The sequence below is a fragment of the Pseudophryne corroboree genome, chromosome 3 (genome assembly GCF_028390025.1).
Source record: "Pseudophryne corroboree isolate aPseCor3 chromosome 3, aPseCor3.hap2, whole genome shotgun sequence".
In the NCBI taxonomy this organism is placed as follows: domain Eukaryota; kingdom Metazoa; phylum Chordata; class Amphibia; order Anura; family Myobatrachidae; genus Pseudophryne; species Pseudophryne corroboree.
The window spans coordinates 486,597,454-486,618,826 of record NC_086446.1 but is presented as its reverse complement, the minus strand read 5'-3'; the positions used below and the strand labels follow the sequence as shown (position 1 = coordinate 486,618,826).

Genomic DNA, 21,373 nt, shown 5'->3' with positions numbered 1-21,373 from the left:
GACCAGAGACTGCAGTTTCCCACAAAGAATTCTCAGGCAGTATCCTTTCCCCACTAGGGCCAGGATACGATGGGAATCTTCCCCTAGAGGTGTCACGTTTGCCCAAAAGGTAGCCCTGTCGTAACAGCTATTCTCAGGGATCCTGCAGATAGCGTGCACATTCTGGTACACTACTCAGACCGGCGATTGTGTCGGCATGGGTTTATAGCGCTGTGGCAGCGTGGACAGGTACCTTATCAGCAGAGATTGAGACCCTTGTATGTAGATATATATATATATATATATATATGTATATATATATATATATATATTAAAGATGCTGTCTGCTTGACGTGTCCTGTAGAATATGCAATGGACAGATGATGCCGACTTAAGAGGCATATGGAAGGCTGAGGATTGTGTGGAGAAGGGTTCTCGGACCTGGTCTCCACAGCTATAGCTGGTAATTCTGATAATTTGCCTTATATTCCTGCACAGCCTAGGAAAGCACGACATTATCAAATGCAGCCTTTATAACAAAGAAACAAGAAAGTCTGAGGTGCGTCCTTTCTTGCCAGAGGCGGGGGCAGAGGAAAGAAGCTGCACAACACAGCTAGGTCCCAGGAACAGAAGTCCTCCCCGGCCTCTACTAAAATCCACCGCATGTCGCTGGGGCTCCACAGGCGGAGCTAGGCCTGGTGGGGGCACGCCTGCGTAAGTTCAGCCACAAGTGGGTTCACTCCCTGTTAGATCCCTGGGCAATAGATATTGTGTCTCAGGAATGCAAGCTGGACATTGAGAAGATGCCCCCTCACCGACGGTCCTGCCGGCTTCCCCCCACGAGAGGGAAACAGTGTTAACTGCAATTCACAGATTGTATCTTCAGCAGGTGGTGGTCAAGGTTCCCCTCCTTCAACAAGGAAAGGGTTATTTTCGACCATGTTGTGGTACCGAAACCGGACGGTTCGGTCAGACCCATATTGAATTTAAAATCCCTGAACATATACCTGAAAAGGTTCAAGTTCAAGATGGAATCGCTGAGAGCAGTCATTGCAAGCCTGGAAGAGGGGGATTTTATGGTGTGTCTGGACATAAAGGATGCTTACCTGCATGTCCCCATTTATCCACCTCCTCAGGAGTACCTCAGATTTGTGGTACAGGACTGTTATTACCAATTCCAGACGTGGCCGTTTGGTCTGTCCACGGCACCGAGAATATTTACCAAGGTAATGGCAGAAATGATGGTGCTTCTGCGAAAGCAAGGAGTCACAATTATCCCATACTTGGACGATCTCCTCATAAAGGCGAGGTCCAGAGAGCAGTTGCTGATCAGCGTAGCACACTCTCGGGAAGTGTTGCAACAGCACGGCTGGATTCTGAATATTCCAAAGTCGCAGCTGATTCCTACGACGCGTCTGCCCTTCCTGGGCATGATTCTGGACACAGACCAGAAGAAGGTTTTTCTCCCGGCGGAGAAGGCTCAGGAGCTCGTGACTCTGGTCAGAGACCTCTTAAAACCAAAACAGGTTTCGGTGCATCAATGCATGCGAGTCCTGGGAAAGATGGTGGCGTCATACGAAGCCATTCCCTTCGGCAGGTTCCATGCGAGGATCTTTCAGGGGGATCTGTTGGACAAGTGGTCCGGATCGCATCTTCAAATGCAGCGGCTGATCACCCTATCCCCCGGGGCTAGGGTGTCTCTTCTGTGGTGGCTGCAGAGTGCTCACCTTCTCGAGGGTCGCAGGTTCGGCATTCAGGACTGGGTCCTGGTGACAACGGATGCAAGCCTCCGAGGGTGGGGAGCAGTCACACAGGGAAGAAATTTCCAGGGTCTGTGGTCAAGTCAGGAGACTTGTCTGCACATCAATATCCTGGAACTAAGGGCCATATACAACGCCCTAAGTCAAGCGGAGCCTCTGCTTCGCAACCAACCGGTGCTGATTCAGTCAGACAACATCACCGCAGTGGCTCATGTAAACCGCCAAGGCGGCACAAGGAGCATAGTGGCGATGGCGGAAGCCACCAGAATTCTTCGCTGGGCGGAGAATCACGTAAAAGCACTGTCAGCAGTGTTCATTCCGGGAGTGGACAACTGGGAAGTAGACTTCCTCAGCAGGCACGACCTCCACCTCGGGAGAGTGGGGACTTCATCAAGAAGTCTTCACACAGATTACAAGTCGTTGGGAACTGCCATAGGTGGACATGATGGCATCCCGCCTCAACAAAAAGCTACAAATGTATTGCGCCAGGTCAAGAGACCCTCAGGCGATAGCTGTGGATGCACTAGTGACACCGTGGGTGTTCCAGTCGGTTTATGTGTTTCCTCCTCTTCCTCTCATACCCAAGGTGCTGAGAATCGTAAGAAAAAGAGGAGTGAGAACAATACTCATTGTTCCATATTGGCCAAGAAGGACTTGGTATCCGGAACTGCAAGAAATGCTCACAGAGGACCCATGGCCTTTGCCTCTCAGACAGGATCTGTTGCAACAGGGGCCCTGTCTGTTCCAAGACTTACCGCGGCTGCGTTTGACGGCATGGCGGTTGAACGCCAGATCCTAGCAGAAAAAGGCATTCCGGATGAGGTTATTCCTACGCTAATAAAGGCTAGGAAGGACGTGACGGCTAAACATTATCACCGTATATGGCGAAAATATGTTGCTTGGTGTGAGGCCAGGAATGCCCCTACAGAGGAATTCCAGCTGGGCCGTTTCCTTCACTTCCTACTGCCGGGAGTGACTTTGGGCTTAAAATTGGGGTCCATTAAGGTCCAGATTTCAGCCCTATCCATTTTCTTTCAAAAGGAACTGGCTTCTCTTCCTGAAGTTCAGACGTTTGTAAAGGGAGTGCTGCATATTCAGCCCCCTTTTGTGCCACCAGTGGCACCTTGGGATCTTAACGTGGTGTTGAGTTTCCTGAAATCACACTGGGTTGGGCCACTTAAAACCGTGGAGTTAAAATATATCTCACGTGGAAGGTGGTCATGCTATTGGCCTTAGCTTCGGCTAGGCGTGTGTCAGAATTGGCGGCTTTGTCACATAAAAGCCCCTATCTGGTTTTCCATATGGACAGGGCAGAATTACGGACTCGTCCGCAATTTCTGCCAAAAGTGGTGTCATCTTTTTATTTGAACCAACCTATTGTGGTGCCTGCGGCTACTCGTGACTTGGAGGATTCCAAGTTACTTGATGTAGTCAGGGCTTTGAAGATTTATGTAGCCAGAACGGCTGGAGTCAGGAAAACTGACTCGCTGTTTATCCTGTATGCATCCAACAAGCTGGGTGCTCCTGCTTCAAAGCAAACTATTGCTCGCTGGATCTGTAACACGATTCAGCAGGCTCATTCTGCGGCTGGATTGCCGCATCCAAAATCAGTAAAACTCCATTCCACAAGGAAAGTGGGCTCTTCTTGGGCGGCTGCCCGAGGGGTCTCTGCATTACAGCTTTGCCGAGCTGCTACTTGGTCGGGATCAAACACTTTTGTAAAATTCTACAAATTTGATACCCTGGCTGAGGAGGACCTTGTGTTTGCCCATTCGGTGCTGCAGAGTCATCCGCACTCTCCCGCCCGTTTGGGAGCTTTGGTATAATCCCCATGGTCCTTACGGAGTACCCAGCATCCACTAGGACGTTAGAGAGAATAAGATTTTACTCACCGGTAAATCTATTTCTCATAGTCCGTAGTGGATGCTGGGCGTCCGTCCCAAGTGCGGACTTCTTCTGCAATACTTGTATATAGTTATTGCTTAAATAAGGGTTATGTTATGTTGCATCGGGTTGTCTGATGCTCTGTTGTTTTTCATACTGTTAACTGGGTATGTTATCACAAGTTATACGGTGTGATTGGTGTGGCTGGTATGAGTCTTACCCTGGATTCCAAAATCCTTTCCTTGTAATGTCGGCTCGTCCGGGCACAGTTTCCTTAACTGAGGTCTGGAGGAGGGGCATAGAGGGAGGAGCCAGTGCACACCAGATATAGTACCTAATCTTTCTTTAGAGTGCCCAGTCTCCTGCGGAGCCCGTCTATTCCCCATGGTCCTTACGGAGTCCCCAGCATCCACTACGGACTACGAGAAATAGATTTACCGGTGAGTAAAATCTTATTTTTCCCTCCACCCTTCTCCACCAAATGTTATTCCCCTAGAAGTGTGCCTTTGCAGGTTTTTGGTATTGTATGTTACCATGTGTCATCCTCTGTAAGAGAGAGTTATTGATTTAGCTCTTGGCATTAGGTGCCTGTTTGCCAGGGAGACGTTTTTAAAAGACAGAGGAAATTATCTATCTGATGACCAGCCGGCAGTGTAACTGTCCAGAGATACAGACCCAGCACTTTCTCTTGGCTGCATCTTGCGAAAATAGCAAATTACCATTTGAGATATTGCTGACATTTGGCACTGCCCTGTCTCGGAGTCCCAGACTCTGCTGGCCTGTGGCTGTACCCCAGGACCCACTGCTTGTGCTGGTATGTGGCTGTACCCCAGGGCCCACTGCTTGTGCTGGCCTGTGGCTGTACCCCAGGGCCCACTGCTTGTGCTGACCTGTGGCTGTACCCCAGGGCCCACTGCTTGTGCTGACCTGTAGCTGTACCCCAGGGCCCACTGCTTGTGCTGACCTGTGGCTGTACCCCAGGGCCCACTGCTTGTGCTGACCTGTAGCTGTACCCCAGGGCCCACTGCTTGTGCTGACCTATAGCTGTACCCCAGGGCCCACTGCTTGTGCTGGCCTGTGGCTGTACCCCAGGGCCCACTGCTTGTGCTGGCCTGTGGCTGTACCCCAGGGCCCACTGCTTGTGCTGACCTGTGGCTGTACCCCAGGGCCCACTGCTTGTGCTGACCTGTAGCTGTACCCCAGGGCCCACTGCTTGTGCTGACCTGTGGCTGTACCCCAGGACCCACTGCTTGTGCTGACCTGTAGCTGTACCCCAGGGCCCACTGCTTGTGCTGACCTATAGCTGTACCCCAGGGCCCACTGCTTGTGCTGGCCTGTGGCTGTACCCCAGGGCCCACTGCTTGTGCTGGCCTGTGGCTGTACCCCAGGGCCCACTGCTTGTGCTGGCCTGTGGCTGTACCCCAGGGCCCACTGATTCTGCTGGCCTGTGGCTGTACCCCAGGGCCCACTGATTCTGCTGGCCTGTGGCTGTACCCCAGGACCCACTGATTCTGCTGGCCTGTGGCTGTACCCCAGGACCCACTGCTTCTGCAGGCCTGTAGCTCTACCCCAGGACCCACTGTTTCTGCTGGCCCTTAGCTGTACTCCAGGGCCCACTGCTTCTGCTGGCCTGTATCTCTACTCCAGGGCCCACTGCTTCTGCTGGCCTGTAGCCAGGGCCGGATTAAGCTTTTAGGGTGCCCAGGGCACTTTAGACAGGGGGACCCCGGTGGAAGGGGGGGGGGGGGGGGCTGTATATAAAGGTTCCCACACTGAGCGATTTTACTGTCAATTTGGACAAAAACGATAAAATATAACGATTTCTCGTTCACAAAAGTGAAATCGTATGTTCTCTTCTAATGATAACGTTCCGATGCGCGTCCCCGCAGCTCGTATAATGTATCCTCTGATCTTACCTGCTGTAGTCAAGATCTGCCAATGTCTGTAAATGTCTTTTAGAGATCGTATGATAAATCGTTCGTTAAAAACCACTATTTTCCAAAATCGTGAGTAGGGGGCTGCCAGGGAGCTCCCGGGGGGAGTTCAAGCGAAATCGCAAATTATATTGCATTGTTTGTGAATCGCTCAGTGTGTGGACGCCATAAGATTGTGCTTACCTCCCAACGTGACCCATTCCAGGAGGGACAAGATGCTCTTTACATGGACTTCCCTCTTAATAAATGATTGTAGTCACCTGTGTTGAACTATTTAATTGATAAGAGGTGTGTTCAACACAGGTGATTGCAATCATGACTTAAGAGTAAGTCCAGGTAGAGAGCATTTTGTCCCTCCTGGAATGGGTCATGTTGGGATGTATGGATTGTTTATATTAAATGTAGCCAAATGGTGTATATTAGATTTAAACTAAGCACCTAATTGAAAGACAACTATTTATTTTATAAAATGTTCTTGTAGTGGAACAAAGACAAATTAAACAACCTTAAAATACACATAGAAAAAATAAAGCTATAATTTATCTTGTCACATGTAAAAATAGCAGCAGCCTCTGTACTACTTACACACTGGGGCAGGACTCAGGAGGACTATGTGTTTGTGTGTCGCTCTCGCTCTCTTTCGCTCGCGCTCTCTCTCGCTCTCTTTCGCTCTCGCTCTCTTCATTAGATAACAAGTTACACAGGATTCAGACAACAGGTGTGGAGAGAGCTGTAAGTGACACAGGGATTCCACCCTGTGTCACTTACAGCTCTATCCACCTTCCTATCTCTCCTCTGGCTGGGAAGCTCCATCGATAGTTCATGAAAACTGATACTCCTGTGTCTCTGCCTGCACTGCATACTGTACTACTCATAAGAGAGAAAAGTAGTGGTCAGCAATTGGGCAAAACCATGTGCACTGCAGGGGAGACAGATATAACATGTGCAGAAAGAGTTAGATTTGGGTGGGTTATTTTATTTCTGTGCAGGGTAAATACTGGCTGCTTTATTTTTACACTGCAAATTAGATTGCAGATTGAACACACCCCACCCACATCTAACTCTCTCTGCACATGTTATATCTGCCTCCCCTGCAGTGCACATGGGTGGTCATTCCGAGTTGTTCGCTCGCAAGCTGCTTTTAGCAGCTTTGCACAAGCTAAGCCGCCGCCTACTGGGAGTGAATCTTAGCATAGTAAAATTGCGAACGAAAGATTCTCAAAATTGCGATTACACACCTCTTAGCAGTTTCTGAGTAGCTCCAGACTTACTCGGCATCTGCGATCAGTTCAGTGCTTGTCGTTCCTGGTTTGACGTCACAAACACACCCAGTGTTCGCCCAGACACTCCTCCGTTTCTCCAGCCACTCCTCCGTTTCTCCAGCCACTCCCGCGTTTTTCCCAGAAACGGTAGCGTTTTTCCGCACACACCCATAAAACGGCCTGTTTCCGCCCAGAAACACCCACTTCCTGTCAATCACACTCCGATCACCAGAACGAAGAAAATACCTCGTAATGCCGTGAGTAAAATACCTAACTTCTTAGCAAATTTACTTGGCGCAGTCGCAGTGCGGACATTGCGCATGCGCACTAAGCGGAAAATCGCTGCGATGCGAAGAAATTTACAGAGCGAACAACTCTGAATGACCACCATGGTTTTGCCCAATTGCTAACAAAAATCCTGCTGCGATCAACTTGGAATTACCCCCACTGTTGCTATACATTGAGGGTTCACACATAACAACGTATGCAGCATTACACTTGAATATAAAATTGTTGCTAGTGAGATAAAATCTTGCTGTAGCAAATATTGAATCTTTTTTGCAAACTGCTAGTCGCCATATGCAGAGACTCACGAAGCTTGTTTGTTGACGCTCTGTTTTTAGTACAAATGATCGATACCACTTTCCCTGTGGAGTCTGGTGAGACTGTTCAATTAAGTCATTTAATTGACAAACCAATTCATGTACCTTACTAATTGATTCATCTGTGACCTTAAGTAACAACAAAACTGGAACCATTCTTACCCCTAATTATTCCTTTTTGATACACATGCCATAACCACACACTCTCTCATTTGTTTGGACAATGGGGGTCATTCCGAGTTGATCGTAGCTGTGCCAAATTTAGCACAGCTATGATCAGTCACACAGACATGCGGGTGGACGCCCAGCGCAGGGCTAGCCCGCCCCGCATGTCAGTCACTGCCCCGTGCTGAAGTACAAAAGCATCGCACAGCGGCGATGCTTTTGTACTTCAGGAGTATCTCGCGGCCAGCGCAGATTTTACGTGCTGGCCGTGAGCTACTCGTCGCTGCCCGGCTCGCAGCGGCTGCGTGTAACGTCGCGCAGCCGCTGTGGCACGCCCCCTGCACAGTCCGGCCACGCCTACAAAACCGAGGCCAAACGCCGCTGTGCCGCCCCCTCCCGCCCAGCGACCACCTTTGCCTGTCAATCAGGCAGAGGCAATCGCTAAGCAACGACAGCAGTCGGCTGTCAGCCATGCGCTGGCGCACTGCGGCGCATGCGCAGGTCTGACTTGATCGCTGCAATGAACTGCAGCGAGCGATCAGGTCAGAATGATCCCCAATGTCACTACGACCACACTTCACTGGTTACGCCCAAATCCGTCCGATCTTGGAAGCAAAGCAGTGACAGGCCTGATTAGTTCAAGGTTAGGTGACTACCTTGGAATATCAGGTGCAGTAGCTCTAATGCACATTTATCAACAAAAAGCAGAAGTGGTGGAGAAAACATTGTCTCTACCTCTATCTCACTCGTAAGAATTTAAACCTCAAGATATCTCCCGATACCAGTAAAAGAAAACTCTGCTAGAACAACATTTCAAAGTACCAAGGGAGCCACCATCAAGGAGTATATGTATGTATGTATGTATGTACAGTGGGGATTGAAAGTTTGGGCACCACAGGCAAAAATTCATTTTAATGTGCAAAAAGAAGGCAAGGAAAGATGGAAAAATCTCCAAAAGGCATCAAATTACAGATTAGTCATTCTTATAACATGTAAAAAAAAAAAAAAAAAGTTTTATTTTATTTCCATCATTTACACTTTCAAGAGAACAGAAAACAAAAAATGGCGTCTGCAGAAGTTTGGGCACCCTGCAGAGTTAATACCTTGTACTGCCCCCTTTGGACAGCTGAGACCTGGCAGTGTCATGGATTGTTCTCAATCATCGTCTGGAAAGACCAGGTGATGTCAATCTCAAAGGTTTTAAAAGCCCAGACTCATCTGACCTTGCTCCAACAATCCGCACCATGGGTTCCTCTAAGCAGTTGTGTAGAACATTGAAACTGAGAATAGTTGACGCTCACAAAGCAGGAGAAGGCTATAAGAAGATAGCAAAGCGTTATCAGATGCCAATATCCTCTGTTTGGAATGTAATTAAGAAATGGCAGTCATCAGGAACAGTAGAAGGTAAAGCAAGATCTGGAAGACCAAGAAAAATATCAGACAGAACCGCTCGCAGGATTGTGAGAAAAGCAAGTCAAAATCCACGTTTGACTGCACGATCGCTCCGGGAAGATCTGGCAGACACTGGAGTTGTGGTACACTATTCCACTATAAAGAGATACTTGTACAAATATGGTCTTCATGGAAGAGTCATCAGAAAAAATCCTCTTCTACGTCCTCACCACAAAAATCAGAGTTTGAAGTTTGCAAATGAACATATAGACCAGCCTGATGCATTTTGGAATAAAGTTCTGTGGACCGATGAGGTTAAAATAGAACTTTTTGGCCGGAATCAGCAAAGGTACGTTTGGAGAAGGAAGGGCACAGAATTTAATGAAAAGAACCTCTGTCCAACTGTTAAGCATGGGGGTGGATCAATCATGCTCTGGGGTTGTATTGCAGCCAGTGGCACAGGGAACATTTCACGAGTAGAAGGAAAAATTGATTTAATAAGATTCCAGCAAATTTTGGACGCTAACTTGATGCCATCTGTGAAAAAGCAGAAGTTAAAGAGAGGCTGGCTTCTACAAATGGATAATGATCTAAACACACCTCAAAATTAACGGTGGATTACATCAAGAGGCATAAACTGAAGATTTTGCCATGGCCTTCACAATCTTCTGACCTCAACATAATTGAAAATCTATGGATAGACCTTAAAAGAGCAGTGCGTCACAGACAGCCCAGGAATCTCAAAGAACTGGAAGACTTTCGTAAGGAAGAATGGGCGAAGATACCTCAAACAAGAATTGAAAGACTCTTGGCTGGCTACAAAAAGCGTTTACAAGCTGTGATACTTGCCAAAGGGGGCAGTACAGGGTATTAACTCTGCAGGGTGCCCAAACTTTTGCAGACGCCATTTTTTGTTTCTGTTCTTTTGAAAGTGTAAATGATGGAAATAAAATCAAACTTTTTTTGACATGTTATAAGAATGTCTAATCTGTAATTTGATGCCTTTTGGAGATTTTTTCATCTTTCCTTGGCTTCTTTTTGCACATTAAAATGAATTTTTGCCTGTGGTGCCCAAACTTTCAAACCCCACTGTATGTGATGTGTGTGTGTGTGTGTGTGTGTGTGTGTGTGTGTGTGTGTGTGTGTGTGTGTGTGTGTGTGTGTGTGTATATATATATATATATATATACATATATATATATATATATATATTATTCTATCGACCTGGCACTCCCCTTAAAAGGATAGCATTGCTCCGGTGCCCTCTGACAGCATACACACTTCCTCATGAACAAACAGCGGCACTCTGGAGACTTCTTTAAAGATGGTAAAGTGTAAAATTTAATCCATTTCAAACATCAGGTGACCAACGTTTCGGGGCCGTACACGCCCCTTCGTCAAGGTGATATAAGTGTAAAACAAAAAGTGACATACCTTATATAGTGAGGGAAGACCCGCGTACGGGACACACGCCGCGGGAGGGAGTTAGGAACTGCATCCGTCCCTCATCCATCGCGCTGTGCACACAGTCCGCGTCACTGAGCCGCCGCATTCGTCACTTCCTGGAAGCCGGAGTTTACTTGGTAACCTTGGTGACAAGCGCTCCTTAGCAACCAGGACTCGGCTCGGTGTCAGGGCTGCGGTGAAAAAAATGAAAAATAAAAGTAAACTAAGCAGTGCTGTGCCGTTCCAAAGTACAAGGAATTAGTGTGCAGATTAATGCAAGGGACATAACAAGCAATCACAATAGAAAATTATGGTTAGTAGAAACACAGCCGTCTAGCAATCAGAGACATTTGTAGTTTAAAATCCGGACTGTACAGCATTATGTGTACATAGCGCCGTCATGCACCTAGGTGCCCGTCATAGTGGGCACCCCTGTGCACGAAGGGGCATAGTCTCACATGATCTGAATAAGTATTAGCTTAATAAATGCTGTTCCGCCAAGGAACACAAACAACAGCAACAGGCAGATATGTGAGTATGTTCTAGTCCCATATAAAGTCCTTCAAGTACTGACGTTCATACAGGCTCAGTCCTTGGTATTATTGAAAGACGCTCCATTGGACCTTATCATTGAGGCCCTTGGGTTTAATAGTATCCAGGCTGTACATCCATCGTGCCTCCTTTCGTAGCAACTGCTACGAAAGGAGGCACGATGGATGTACAGCCTGGATACTATTAAACCCAAGGGCCTCAATGATAAGGTCCAATGGAGCGTCTTTCAATAATACCAAGGACTGAGCCTGTATGAACGTCAGTACTTGAAGGACTTTATATGGGACTAGAACATACTCACATATCTGCCTGTTGCTGTTGTTTGTGTTCCTTGGCGGAACAGCATTTATTAAGCTAATACTTATTCAGATCATGTGAGACTATGCCCCTTCGTGCACAGGGGTGCCCACTATGACGGGCACCTAGGTGCATGACGGCGCTATGTACACATAATGCTGTACAGTCCGGATTTTAAACTACAAATGTCTCTGATTGCTAGACGGCTGTGTTTCTACTAACCATAATTTTCTATTGTGATTGCTTGTTATGTCCCTTGCATTAATCTGCACACTAATTCCTTGTACTTTGGAACGGCACAGCACTGCTTAGTTTACTTTTATTTTTCATTTTTTTCACCGCAGCCCTGACACCGAGCCGAGTCCTGGTTGCTAAGGAGCGCTTGTCACCAAGGTTACCAAGTAAACTCCGGCTTCCAGGAAGTGACGAATGCGGCGGCTCAGTGACGCGGACTGTGTGCACAGCGCGATGGATGAGGGACGGATGCAGTTCCTAACTCCCTCCCGCGGCGTGTGTCCCGTTCGCGGGTCTTCCCTCACTATATAAGGTATGTCACTTTTTGTTTTACACTTATATCACCTTGACGAAGGGGCGTGTACGGCCCCGAAACGTTGGTCACCTGATGTTTGAAATGGATTAAATTTTACACTTTACCATCTTTAAAGAAGTCTCCAGAATGCCGCGGTTTGTTCATGAGGAAGTATATATATATATATATATATATATATATATATATAATAATTATTATCACTGAGAAATTTCCTTTTGTCACCTGTTAAAACACTCCTGATGTATAAAGATATCATATATATCTCCCTGATTTTAATATTTTTCACCTGAGGCGAATTTGAATTGGTATTACACACTAAGAAATACGATTAGTGTCTTGAGGGTATTTTTAACCCCAATATCAACACCATTCAACCCTACCTAAGGTGATTGTTTTTATACAAAAGCCTGTGCTGATCCTTTTTTATGACCAACCTCAATAAAAGCTAAGTTTTTAACATATTTCATATTTACAGTCTTTCTTTTTTATTCTCAAACTACAAATTGTACTACTGACTCTGGGAGCACCGCCAACGCATACATGTACAACAGATACCTCCAGCAGGGGTCTATCGATTGTCACATATTGTTGGTCTTTGCGAAGATATATATATACAATCCTCCGCAATCAGAAGTTCAGTGCGGTGCCCAACCCACCTAAGCCCATCCTTTTTGTTACAATCAGCTGTTGTTTGCATAATTGTAAGGAATTTGTCCCTGAAGCTTATAGTTGTGCTTGGTTTATGGTTTTTAATGATGACTGACTGATATGCAACTGTATAGAACATTTATTTTTATTTTTTTAAATAAGGTGTTTTTATTAGGCACGTAAGGTTACAGAGCAACTCATTATTATCAGTAAGAGAAAATACAATACATTTTGTACAATTGAAATGTATAGAACATTTTAATGATTTGTATTTTAATTATATTTTTTGCTAAAATTGTATTTATTTGTATTTAGTATTATTAAAGTTATTTTAGTGAGTCCCAGAAAAGAGCCAAAGTGAGCAGATATCCTCTTCTTGTTACTCTTGATAAAAGTGTGACTTATATCAGAGTTGTGGTTTCTGATAGTTATTGTTCTATTCTGTAGCTGTGTCCTCATCCCATTCACTCTGATATGCATTGCAGGTTCCTGAGCTCAGCCAGTCTGCAGGGCCTAGTACAGGAAGGTACTATGACGTCTCTGTGCATCGCAATGACCGAGAGACAGCATCGAACAGTCACCGTGGATTTCAGGGATAATCAGATAGAACTTATTAATGCAGGTAGGTAAACAGAAAGAGACAGTATGCTTAGGGGAATGGATAGTTAATAATAATTATTATTATTATCCTTTATATGGTGCCACAATGGTTCCACAGCTCCAAATTACAGAGTACATAGGCACATAAACAGAAAAACAGTGAGTTACAGTTGAAGACAATATAGGACAAGTACAGGGTAACTAAGCATAACTACATCAATAGACGACACTGAGATAAGTACCAGGTGGCCGAAAACTGTGGGATTTGGGCAGTTGAGGACTATTAACGTAAGAAAAGGATAAGCGCATGAAGGAAGAGGGCCCTACTCGTGAGAGCTTGCATTCTAAAGGGGAGGGGCAGACACACAGGGGTGACACAGATGGGGTAGACCGAGCATGGGACAGGGGGTTAGGATGAGATTTGGCTGGGTTTGGTAAAGAAGTGGGTTTTAAGAGCCCGTTTGAAGTTCTGTGGAGAGTCTGAGGGGGAGAGGTAAAGAATTCCAGAGAAAGGGAGCAGCACGTGAAAAATCTAATATAAATAATGATAGCTCTGTTCCCCCTCCTGCTACAATGAGGAGAATGAACTACATATAAGTGTTCATTAAGCTTGCCTATTACAACAAATAAAACCATTAGTGCCAATATTCCAAATACATTTAGTGTATCTATTCTATAAGTGTAGAGCCACACATAGCGGCCAAGTGGGTCCCGTTCAGCAGGACCCGCTTGGCCGGATGGAGACTGCATATGGGCACCTATGCGGTTGGGCAGGAAGCCGGGATTCCAGTGTGAACACATACATTCAATGTATGTATTCACACAGTGCGGCTGTGTGTGGGGCTAATTCAGACCAAAATTTTGCACGGCTACGATCAGCCACCCTGATATGCGGGGGGACGCCCTGCACAGGGCTAGTCCGCCCCGCATGTCTGGCTCTTCCCCCGCCGCACAGGTACAAAAGCATCGCACGGCGGCAATGCTTTCGTGCCTGAAGAGTAGCTCCCTACCCGCGCAGCTCCTGTGTGCTAGCAGGGAGCTACCCGTCGCTCTCCGGGTCGCAGCGGCTGTGTGTGATGTCACGCAGCCGACGCGGCCCGCCCCCAGCATGTTCCGGGTACGCCTGCGTTGCCTGGACCGTGCCCCTAAAACGACGGGCCAACGCCGCCGGCCCGCCCAGCGAACGCCTCTGCTTGTCAATCAGGCAGAAGCGATCGCTGGGCAGAGATGCCGATCGCATCTCTGGCATGCGCCGGTGCACTGCAGCGCCGGCGCATGCGCAGTTCAGACCTGATCGCCCGCTGTGCGAAAACACACTGCAGCGATCAGGTCTGAATTAGGCCCTGTGTTCTATGAAATCCTGTGTGTCACTGACCAGATCCTGTCTGCGGCATGCCGCAGAACAGGATCCTTGTGAACACAAAACCCCCCTCCCGGCCGCTATGTGTGGCCCTAGCCTAAGCAGGCTACTGTCCATCTAGTGTAATATAAGTAGCTGTAGGGAGACCATCTCTCACTGGCTGCCTTACTGGAGGAAGATGTGAGTTGGACAGAGAGATAGGAGGAAGAGGAGAGAGAGTGATGGGAAGAAGAGGATGAGAGAGATTAAAGGAAGGGGAGAGAGGCGAGAGGGAGATAGTTGGAAGAGGTAGGCAGAGTCCAATATACTAGTTCAGTATATACCAATCCTCTAGATGCAAGGCATTGTTTGTATTTTTTTCCCCATGTGCATATTGGGGGTCATTCTGACCCGATCGCACGCTGCGCTTCTTCGCAGCCGTGCGATCAGGTCGAAAGCACAGGACTATCTGGAAATAACTTTTTACTAGGATTGTAAATCTAAAAAGGAAAGGTGAATTATATTTTTGTAAATAGTTGATCCAGATATAAGATGATGTGTGGAGAACATTAAGGGTTCACAGACCACTCACCTCTTCTTTTTCAGTTAGTAATCGTTTCTGTGAGGACTGGATGCACGTGTTCGTTAATTGTTATGATGGGGGCAACCCCTTTCTCTTCCGGCAAAAACTGGAGAATTTCAAGCTGAAGGTGGGTTTACACCAGAAATAATAATATGTAGGAGAATGAATTTACCCATTCGCAGTTTAGCCTTCTATCTTGTGTTGACCTGACTTTTTCATTTGCTTTTCGGAATTCTTGATGGCAGTTATATCAGATTGGTCTGTGAACAAAAAGCCCCACCACCCCCACCCTTCTTATATAATAATTACTCCTATTGGGCTTTATTCTAACTTGGGAGTAGATAATAAAAAAGAACAAGTAACTGTGCACCTTGGCAAAACCAGGTTGATCAGATTTAAATTATGCAGAGAGATTTAGATTTGGTAGGGGAATGTCCAAACTCGTATCATAATCGTGGTGTAAACATAAAGCTATCCATCATATGTGGGCTACATGCAAAAGCAGCCAGTATTTACCCTGCATGTAAAAAAACATAAAAAATAAATTTTCTATCCTTGTGTATCCATGCCTATGTTGCTATAGATTGTAAGCTTGTGAGCAGGGCCTTCCTACCTCTATGACTTATTACCCAGTTTTTTTATATCATTGTTATTTCCAGTTGTAAAGCGCAATGGAATTTGAAGCGCTATATAAGAAACTGTTAATAAATGAATTTGCACCCCATGCAGTGCAACATTGTTTGTCCAGGTGCATTTACTTGTTCTTTTTTGCTTTACTGCCAAATCGGGCTCATTGTCTTTGTTCCTATCTAGACAAATTAAGATTGTTTGTTTGTATACCACATCGTTTTGAGCGATAACAATGGTTGTGAATGATCTACCGCTCAAATCGTCTAGTGTGTACACAGCAAATGATGAAAGATGCGCGCAGCCGTGCTCGTTTGAAGCAGGTCGTCAGTCTTCCTTGCATGCAGCTCAATCCCTTCAGTCCCAGCAGAGCAGATCATTCGTTGTTCAGATCGTTTGTAAAATCGCGCAGTGTGTACACTCAATATAGTTTGTCAGGGAGTTAAAGGGAAATCACTCATCTTCTAAATTGTTCATCTTTCACTTCTTTCAAGTCTTCTAGTGTGTATGGGCCTTAGGTGCCCTACACACCTGCCGATAATGATGATCGATATGAACGATATTGTTAAAAAATGAACGATAAACTGTACATATCGGTCAGTGTGTATGCAATCGATCATCGTTTATCCATCCTCGTTTATACATGCAGGTCAATTTGGACAATATACATGTATGTACTGTCATATCATCCAAATTGGCCAGTGTGTAGGCAAAAATCTTTGTCAAAAAAAAATAAATCAATAATATCGTTGGTCGCTAAAATCACCCAGTGTGTAGGGCCCTTAAAATTGGCATATACTATACAATTATCTGCCAGATAATCTGTGGTTGGAATGAAAATCTGGTAATATATAAGCAAATGACAATCGACCATTTGCTCACAAACACTGGAAAATATACAAAAACTGTCGTTCATACAAATTGGTTACATCACGGACAGGTTTTATCCATTTTCCAGTGTTTGGGAGCAAATGGTCGAATGTCATTTTGCTTATATATCACCAGATTTTCATTCCAACCACAGATTATCTGCCAGATAATTGTATAGTGTATGCCCAGCTTTAGTGATACAGAATGATCAACTGAACCCACATTACTGTAATAAGACAGACCATTCTGCTTCATCCATTGAGTTCAGTATGTAATACCGGCAGCCGGGATCCTGGCAGTCATACTGACAGCGGGATCCCGGCCACCAGTATGCCAGCAGCGGGGCAATCGCTAGAAAGCACCTCGCGGTCTCACTGTCATGGACACCCACAGATGGGGAATAGCCTGTGGTGCCGGTATTCCGGCGGCTGAATTTCATCGCTAGTCGGGATTCCTGCATCAGCATTGCGACCTCCGGGATCCCGACTAGCAGTAGTGTAACCGCTTCCCCATCTATTAGTCCCATAACACTATTTTATACTACATTAGAGGTGTGCAGATATATATCTGATTCTAGAGAAGACATAGATGTATTTATTGACACTATGCAGACAGTTCAAATGTTTTTTAAGCTGCATCAGCAATAGATCTGAGTAAGAGGTTCTGGAAGCTGCAGATCTGTAGTATCCTTCTTCTGTATCTGCAATGTTACTGAATACTCACAATGTTGGTATTGTCCTGTCACCCCTCAGGCCATTCAAGACATGAACAACCTGAAGAGACTGATCCGCCAGGCCGAAAACAGCCATTATGCACTGTTCCGTTGTTACACCTTCCTGAAGAACTGTGGTAACGGAAATACTCTTCTGCAGATCGTCAAGGTGGAGCATGGTGAGATGCCAGAGGCCAGCAGTGTGGTTAAAGTGCTGGAGGAGTTTATCAATGAAGAAGGCTTCTCCATGCACAACTCCTGATCTGTGTGTCATGTCTGTGCTTCACGTGTTCTGTGTGCGTAAAATGGATTAATGGTTCCTGCACATCTCCAGGGCCTGTTTAATGATTGTGTCTGATGTCTTTGGCGTTTTGGTGTATGACGTTCCCTTCTTCCCTAGATCTAGCTTCACAGAATGATTGCAGCGTGAAGATTCTCTGGGTCATTTCAGTTAGGGGCGTGTGGTGCAATGGCACTTCTTCTCGCCCCATCTCACCCTGGACTCACAGATTTGTGTACACAGCTGTTTGGCATATAGCCGCACTTACAGCTAATTGAAATGACCCCTTAGTGTTATTTTACCAGCTCACGTTCATACACAGTCCATATAACTATGTTCCAGAGCCCTGCTTCACAGGGTCAGTTCAAGTGATCATAGTGCCAGACTCCACTCACTGCTTCCAATAGTGTTACTTTCTGTTAGGTGTATATGGGTTTTGATATAAATGTGTACTGGGGTTTTTTTTTTCCAACCAAGAAACTAATCTCATTAAATATCTATCTAACCACTAACTGCAGCTGTATGTAGGCAATACTTCACAGGCCCTGGTAACATGATTTCACAAGGCATCCCATGTAACCCTTCGATTACTCAGATGTCCGACGTTTACGCAGTTGATCCAATGTTACGTCTTCAGATGCAGCAGCGGTTCACAGAAGCCGGCAGTGGGCGTCTTTTTACATAAGACTCCTCCTGAGGCTTTTCTATGTTTTAGCACAGCTGCTGGGTACAAAGATGCAGCTGTGCTAAAATATACAATCAGCCCCGCTGTTCTCAAACACACCAGCTTTAACTATAGTTGTTATTGTCATTGGCTACAGCCAGAGAAGGAGTAACCTTCACATACTGTATTTTATAGGTTGTGCCACATAGCTGTATCCTGTAGTCAGTGCTGGGTAAGGGGTTTAATTTCCCCAGCGTTGCATAGAAACGAATACAGTTCGGTTCTGCTAGGGACATCCCAGTATCTAAACTGATTGTATCATTTTAAGAATAGGTTTTAAGTGTTTTAACAGTCCAGCATGTTTACCTTGTATTTGTGTTCTAACACTACAGCATCAGGGCTGTCCTAACCGTATAATAGGCCCTGGGCAATGCACTAGGGCCCCTACACGGGATGGTATCAGGATCCCAGTGCTTGGGATGCCGGCAGTCAAAATACAGACAGCGAAATCCTTAAGGTCAGACTCAACACGCTAAGGTGGTAAGGAGGTTATCCCTAATCCCTAACCCTCCTTACCCGCAGCCTGATCCTAACCCTCCCCAGTGATGGCTAAACCTAACTCCCCCCTCCCCGTGGCTTATCTCTCTGGCGGGCCTCAAATCTTCATTCGGGATCCTGGTTCCGGAATAGTAATCAATGTCGGGATTCCGGCGTCAGCATTTCGACTGACGGGATCCCGACTTGCCCTTCCTTCAGCTCCATGCTGTCTTTCTACGTGCTACCATACAGTGAATGGCTGTCAACACTCTAATTGGTGATTAGCTCCAGCCATCCACCAGTCGGCATGCTGACAGCCATTCACTGTCTGGCTGGGAGGCAGTTAGAGCATCATGCTTCGCCGTCTTGATTGTGTAACCACCAGCCACCCCTGCTCAAAGGCCCATAGAATTGTGGGTCCCTGGGCAGCCACCCAGTGTGCCTGTCTGTACATTAAGATGGCCCTGTACAACATGTTTACCTTTTTTTTTTCAGTTTTAATGTTAGTGTTTGTGTCTGCTCGTCGGGGTGTAGCAACGTGTAATATGGAGACTACATGAAGACACTTTTTTTTTTCTTTCTTTTTTTAATTATTATTTCTTCCATCGCCTATGTTCTGCTTTGGGACAGTGACTTTTAATTAATATAAATGTTTAATGTTAATATACCTTCTCATGGAGAAATGGATGTTTACACTAAGTAGCCCCAATATAATATTAATCTCAGATAATGGATTGCCTGTCAATGTTGAGGGTATGTGAAGGATGTTATTGACCGTTTCAGCCACTGACATAACCTGGGGTGAGACTCTAAGCAACGTGTAATCGTGGTTTACTTTTTATTAACAAAAAACCCACACCATGCATCACCTAAATAAATGTTATGCTACCATGTGTAAGCTAATTGTGGGTATTCCCGTTCCTTCACTGAGGGTCATTGACAAGTTATTCAAATGTGTATATTCAGGTGTTTTAATATGCAGACACTTTATATTATTGTTGTTTATGTATAGATTATTTATTGCTGAAGGAAGGAATGCAGATTTACCCGTATTACTACAGTAGGTCATCTATCTTTTTCCGCACAAGGCGCTCTACAAAACACATTCCACTGAAATATGAACAGTTCCCATTAGAGCATGGTTTCTTGACGCTTCTGTGTCTTGAATCCTTTACTTACCAAGCAACCCCTATAGAAGTACCCCTGGAATTTGCACGATGTCTCCTGGATTTCGGATAACACTGGATGGCAAACTTTGCTTTAAAAAAGTTGAATAATCCATTTCAAGGCGTTTTTATTAGAAAGACGTTATTTTTTGTGTGTCCACTCGGAGACGGTCACTGTGACCATACAGTCTTTGTCATTGTATCATTCTATGTGTAATATGTGGAGGTTAATAACTCGGTCTATTTTATGCTTGGAGTTGGGTAGTTTTAAAACGCCAGTAACTGTTTCTGTATTTATAAATACTGCATTTACAATAACTAGTAGCATTGGTGATAAATGAAGGAACGTTGAATACATTTCATGGCTGATTACCACGTACAGATATGTCAGGAAAGCAAAACAGCTGCCCCGATGTGTTTGTGTACCGTGTGTGCCCAGTCTCGCCAAGCCAGCTGTGAACCTGGGATGTGCACACACTGTATCTTTGCATTAACATAAATTAGCATATGATGTAATATGTAAATTGCAGCCTCATTGTTTAAGTTTTTTGAGGTTCCATTAATGTTATAATATGAATTACTGCCTTCCTATGTTCTTTACTAAATAAAGCTGCATTGTTGGACAATTGTTGTTGTACTAATGTCATGTAAATATTTACAATATCCTAAGGAAAAGATTCAGGCCCAGATTTATCGAGCCTTGTAGAGTGATAAATAGCATGATGATAATTTACCAACCAATCGGCTCCTAACTGCCGTGTTACAGGCTGTGTTTGAAACATGACCGTTAAGAGCTGATTGGCTGGAACTTTATCACCGTGCAATTTATCACCCTCCAAGTCTTGATAAATCTGGGCCTCAATTACCTACAGCGAATTAATCTGCCCTGAACAATTCAGTTATGTGCTGCATCACCACACATTAAATCCCAGAGGGGCTTGGCTGCGAAGAAAAACTCTGAATTAAATACTAATAGGACTTAAGATGTTGGTAAACCCGCAGGTTCTGGCACTTATTGCAGAATCTATGGGTTACCGTGTGTTACACACAGAGTTTACCGCAGAATAATTTATAAGCTCCAGGTGTTAAACCTGGAGCTTTGTCTGCACGGTAAACACAGCGGGTACTCAGATCTGTGGGTAATTTTAATCTGATGTGAACTTTTATGCTTGGTTTCATACACTGTTACGCAAAAATAATTAGTGTGGTCATTCACAATTTGTGGAAAGCCGTAGCACAGCACAACAGTCTTTTTAGAGAGGTTTCGAGCCTAGGTTTGCCTCCGTTTCCAACAAAGTGCATCGGTTTATAGAGCAATATAGCTGAGGAGCAGAGGCATGCAGGATCTTACATGAGGAGTAGCTGTCCCTTCCAAAATTTGGAGTTCATATATAGAAATTTGTCAAGACGTGCAAAAAGAGATTTCATCTTGGCTATGGGTATCCTTGCTGTGGTGAAAAAATGCAGACGTCTCTACTCAACAGAAGGATTTGATGTATGCACCAACTCTAAGGTGGAAGAGAT

The 21,373-nt window shown here is 45.4% G+C and overlaps 1 protein-coding gene across 1 annotated transcript in view; it reads left to right on the top strand.

Annotated features, from left to right (window-relative positions):
• Positions 1–20,475, top strand: part of C3H17orf75 (chromosome 3 C17orf75 homolog) — a 52,736-nt gene extending 32,261 nt beyond the window's left edge. The window contains exons 8-10 of the mRNA XM_063960900.1: positions 12,957–13,093; positions 15,017–15,120; positions 17,243–20,475. Coding sequence (XP_063816970.1) covers positions 12,957–13,093; positions 15,017–15,120; positions 17,243–17,464 — 463 coding nt within the window. The 3' untranslated portion in view covers positions 17,465–20,475. The remainder of the gene's footprint in view (positions 1–12,956; positions 13,094–15,016; positions 15,121–17,242) is intronic.
• The last annotated feature ends 898 nt before the right edge of the window (positions 20,476–21,373 follow it).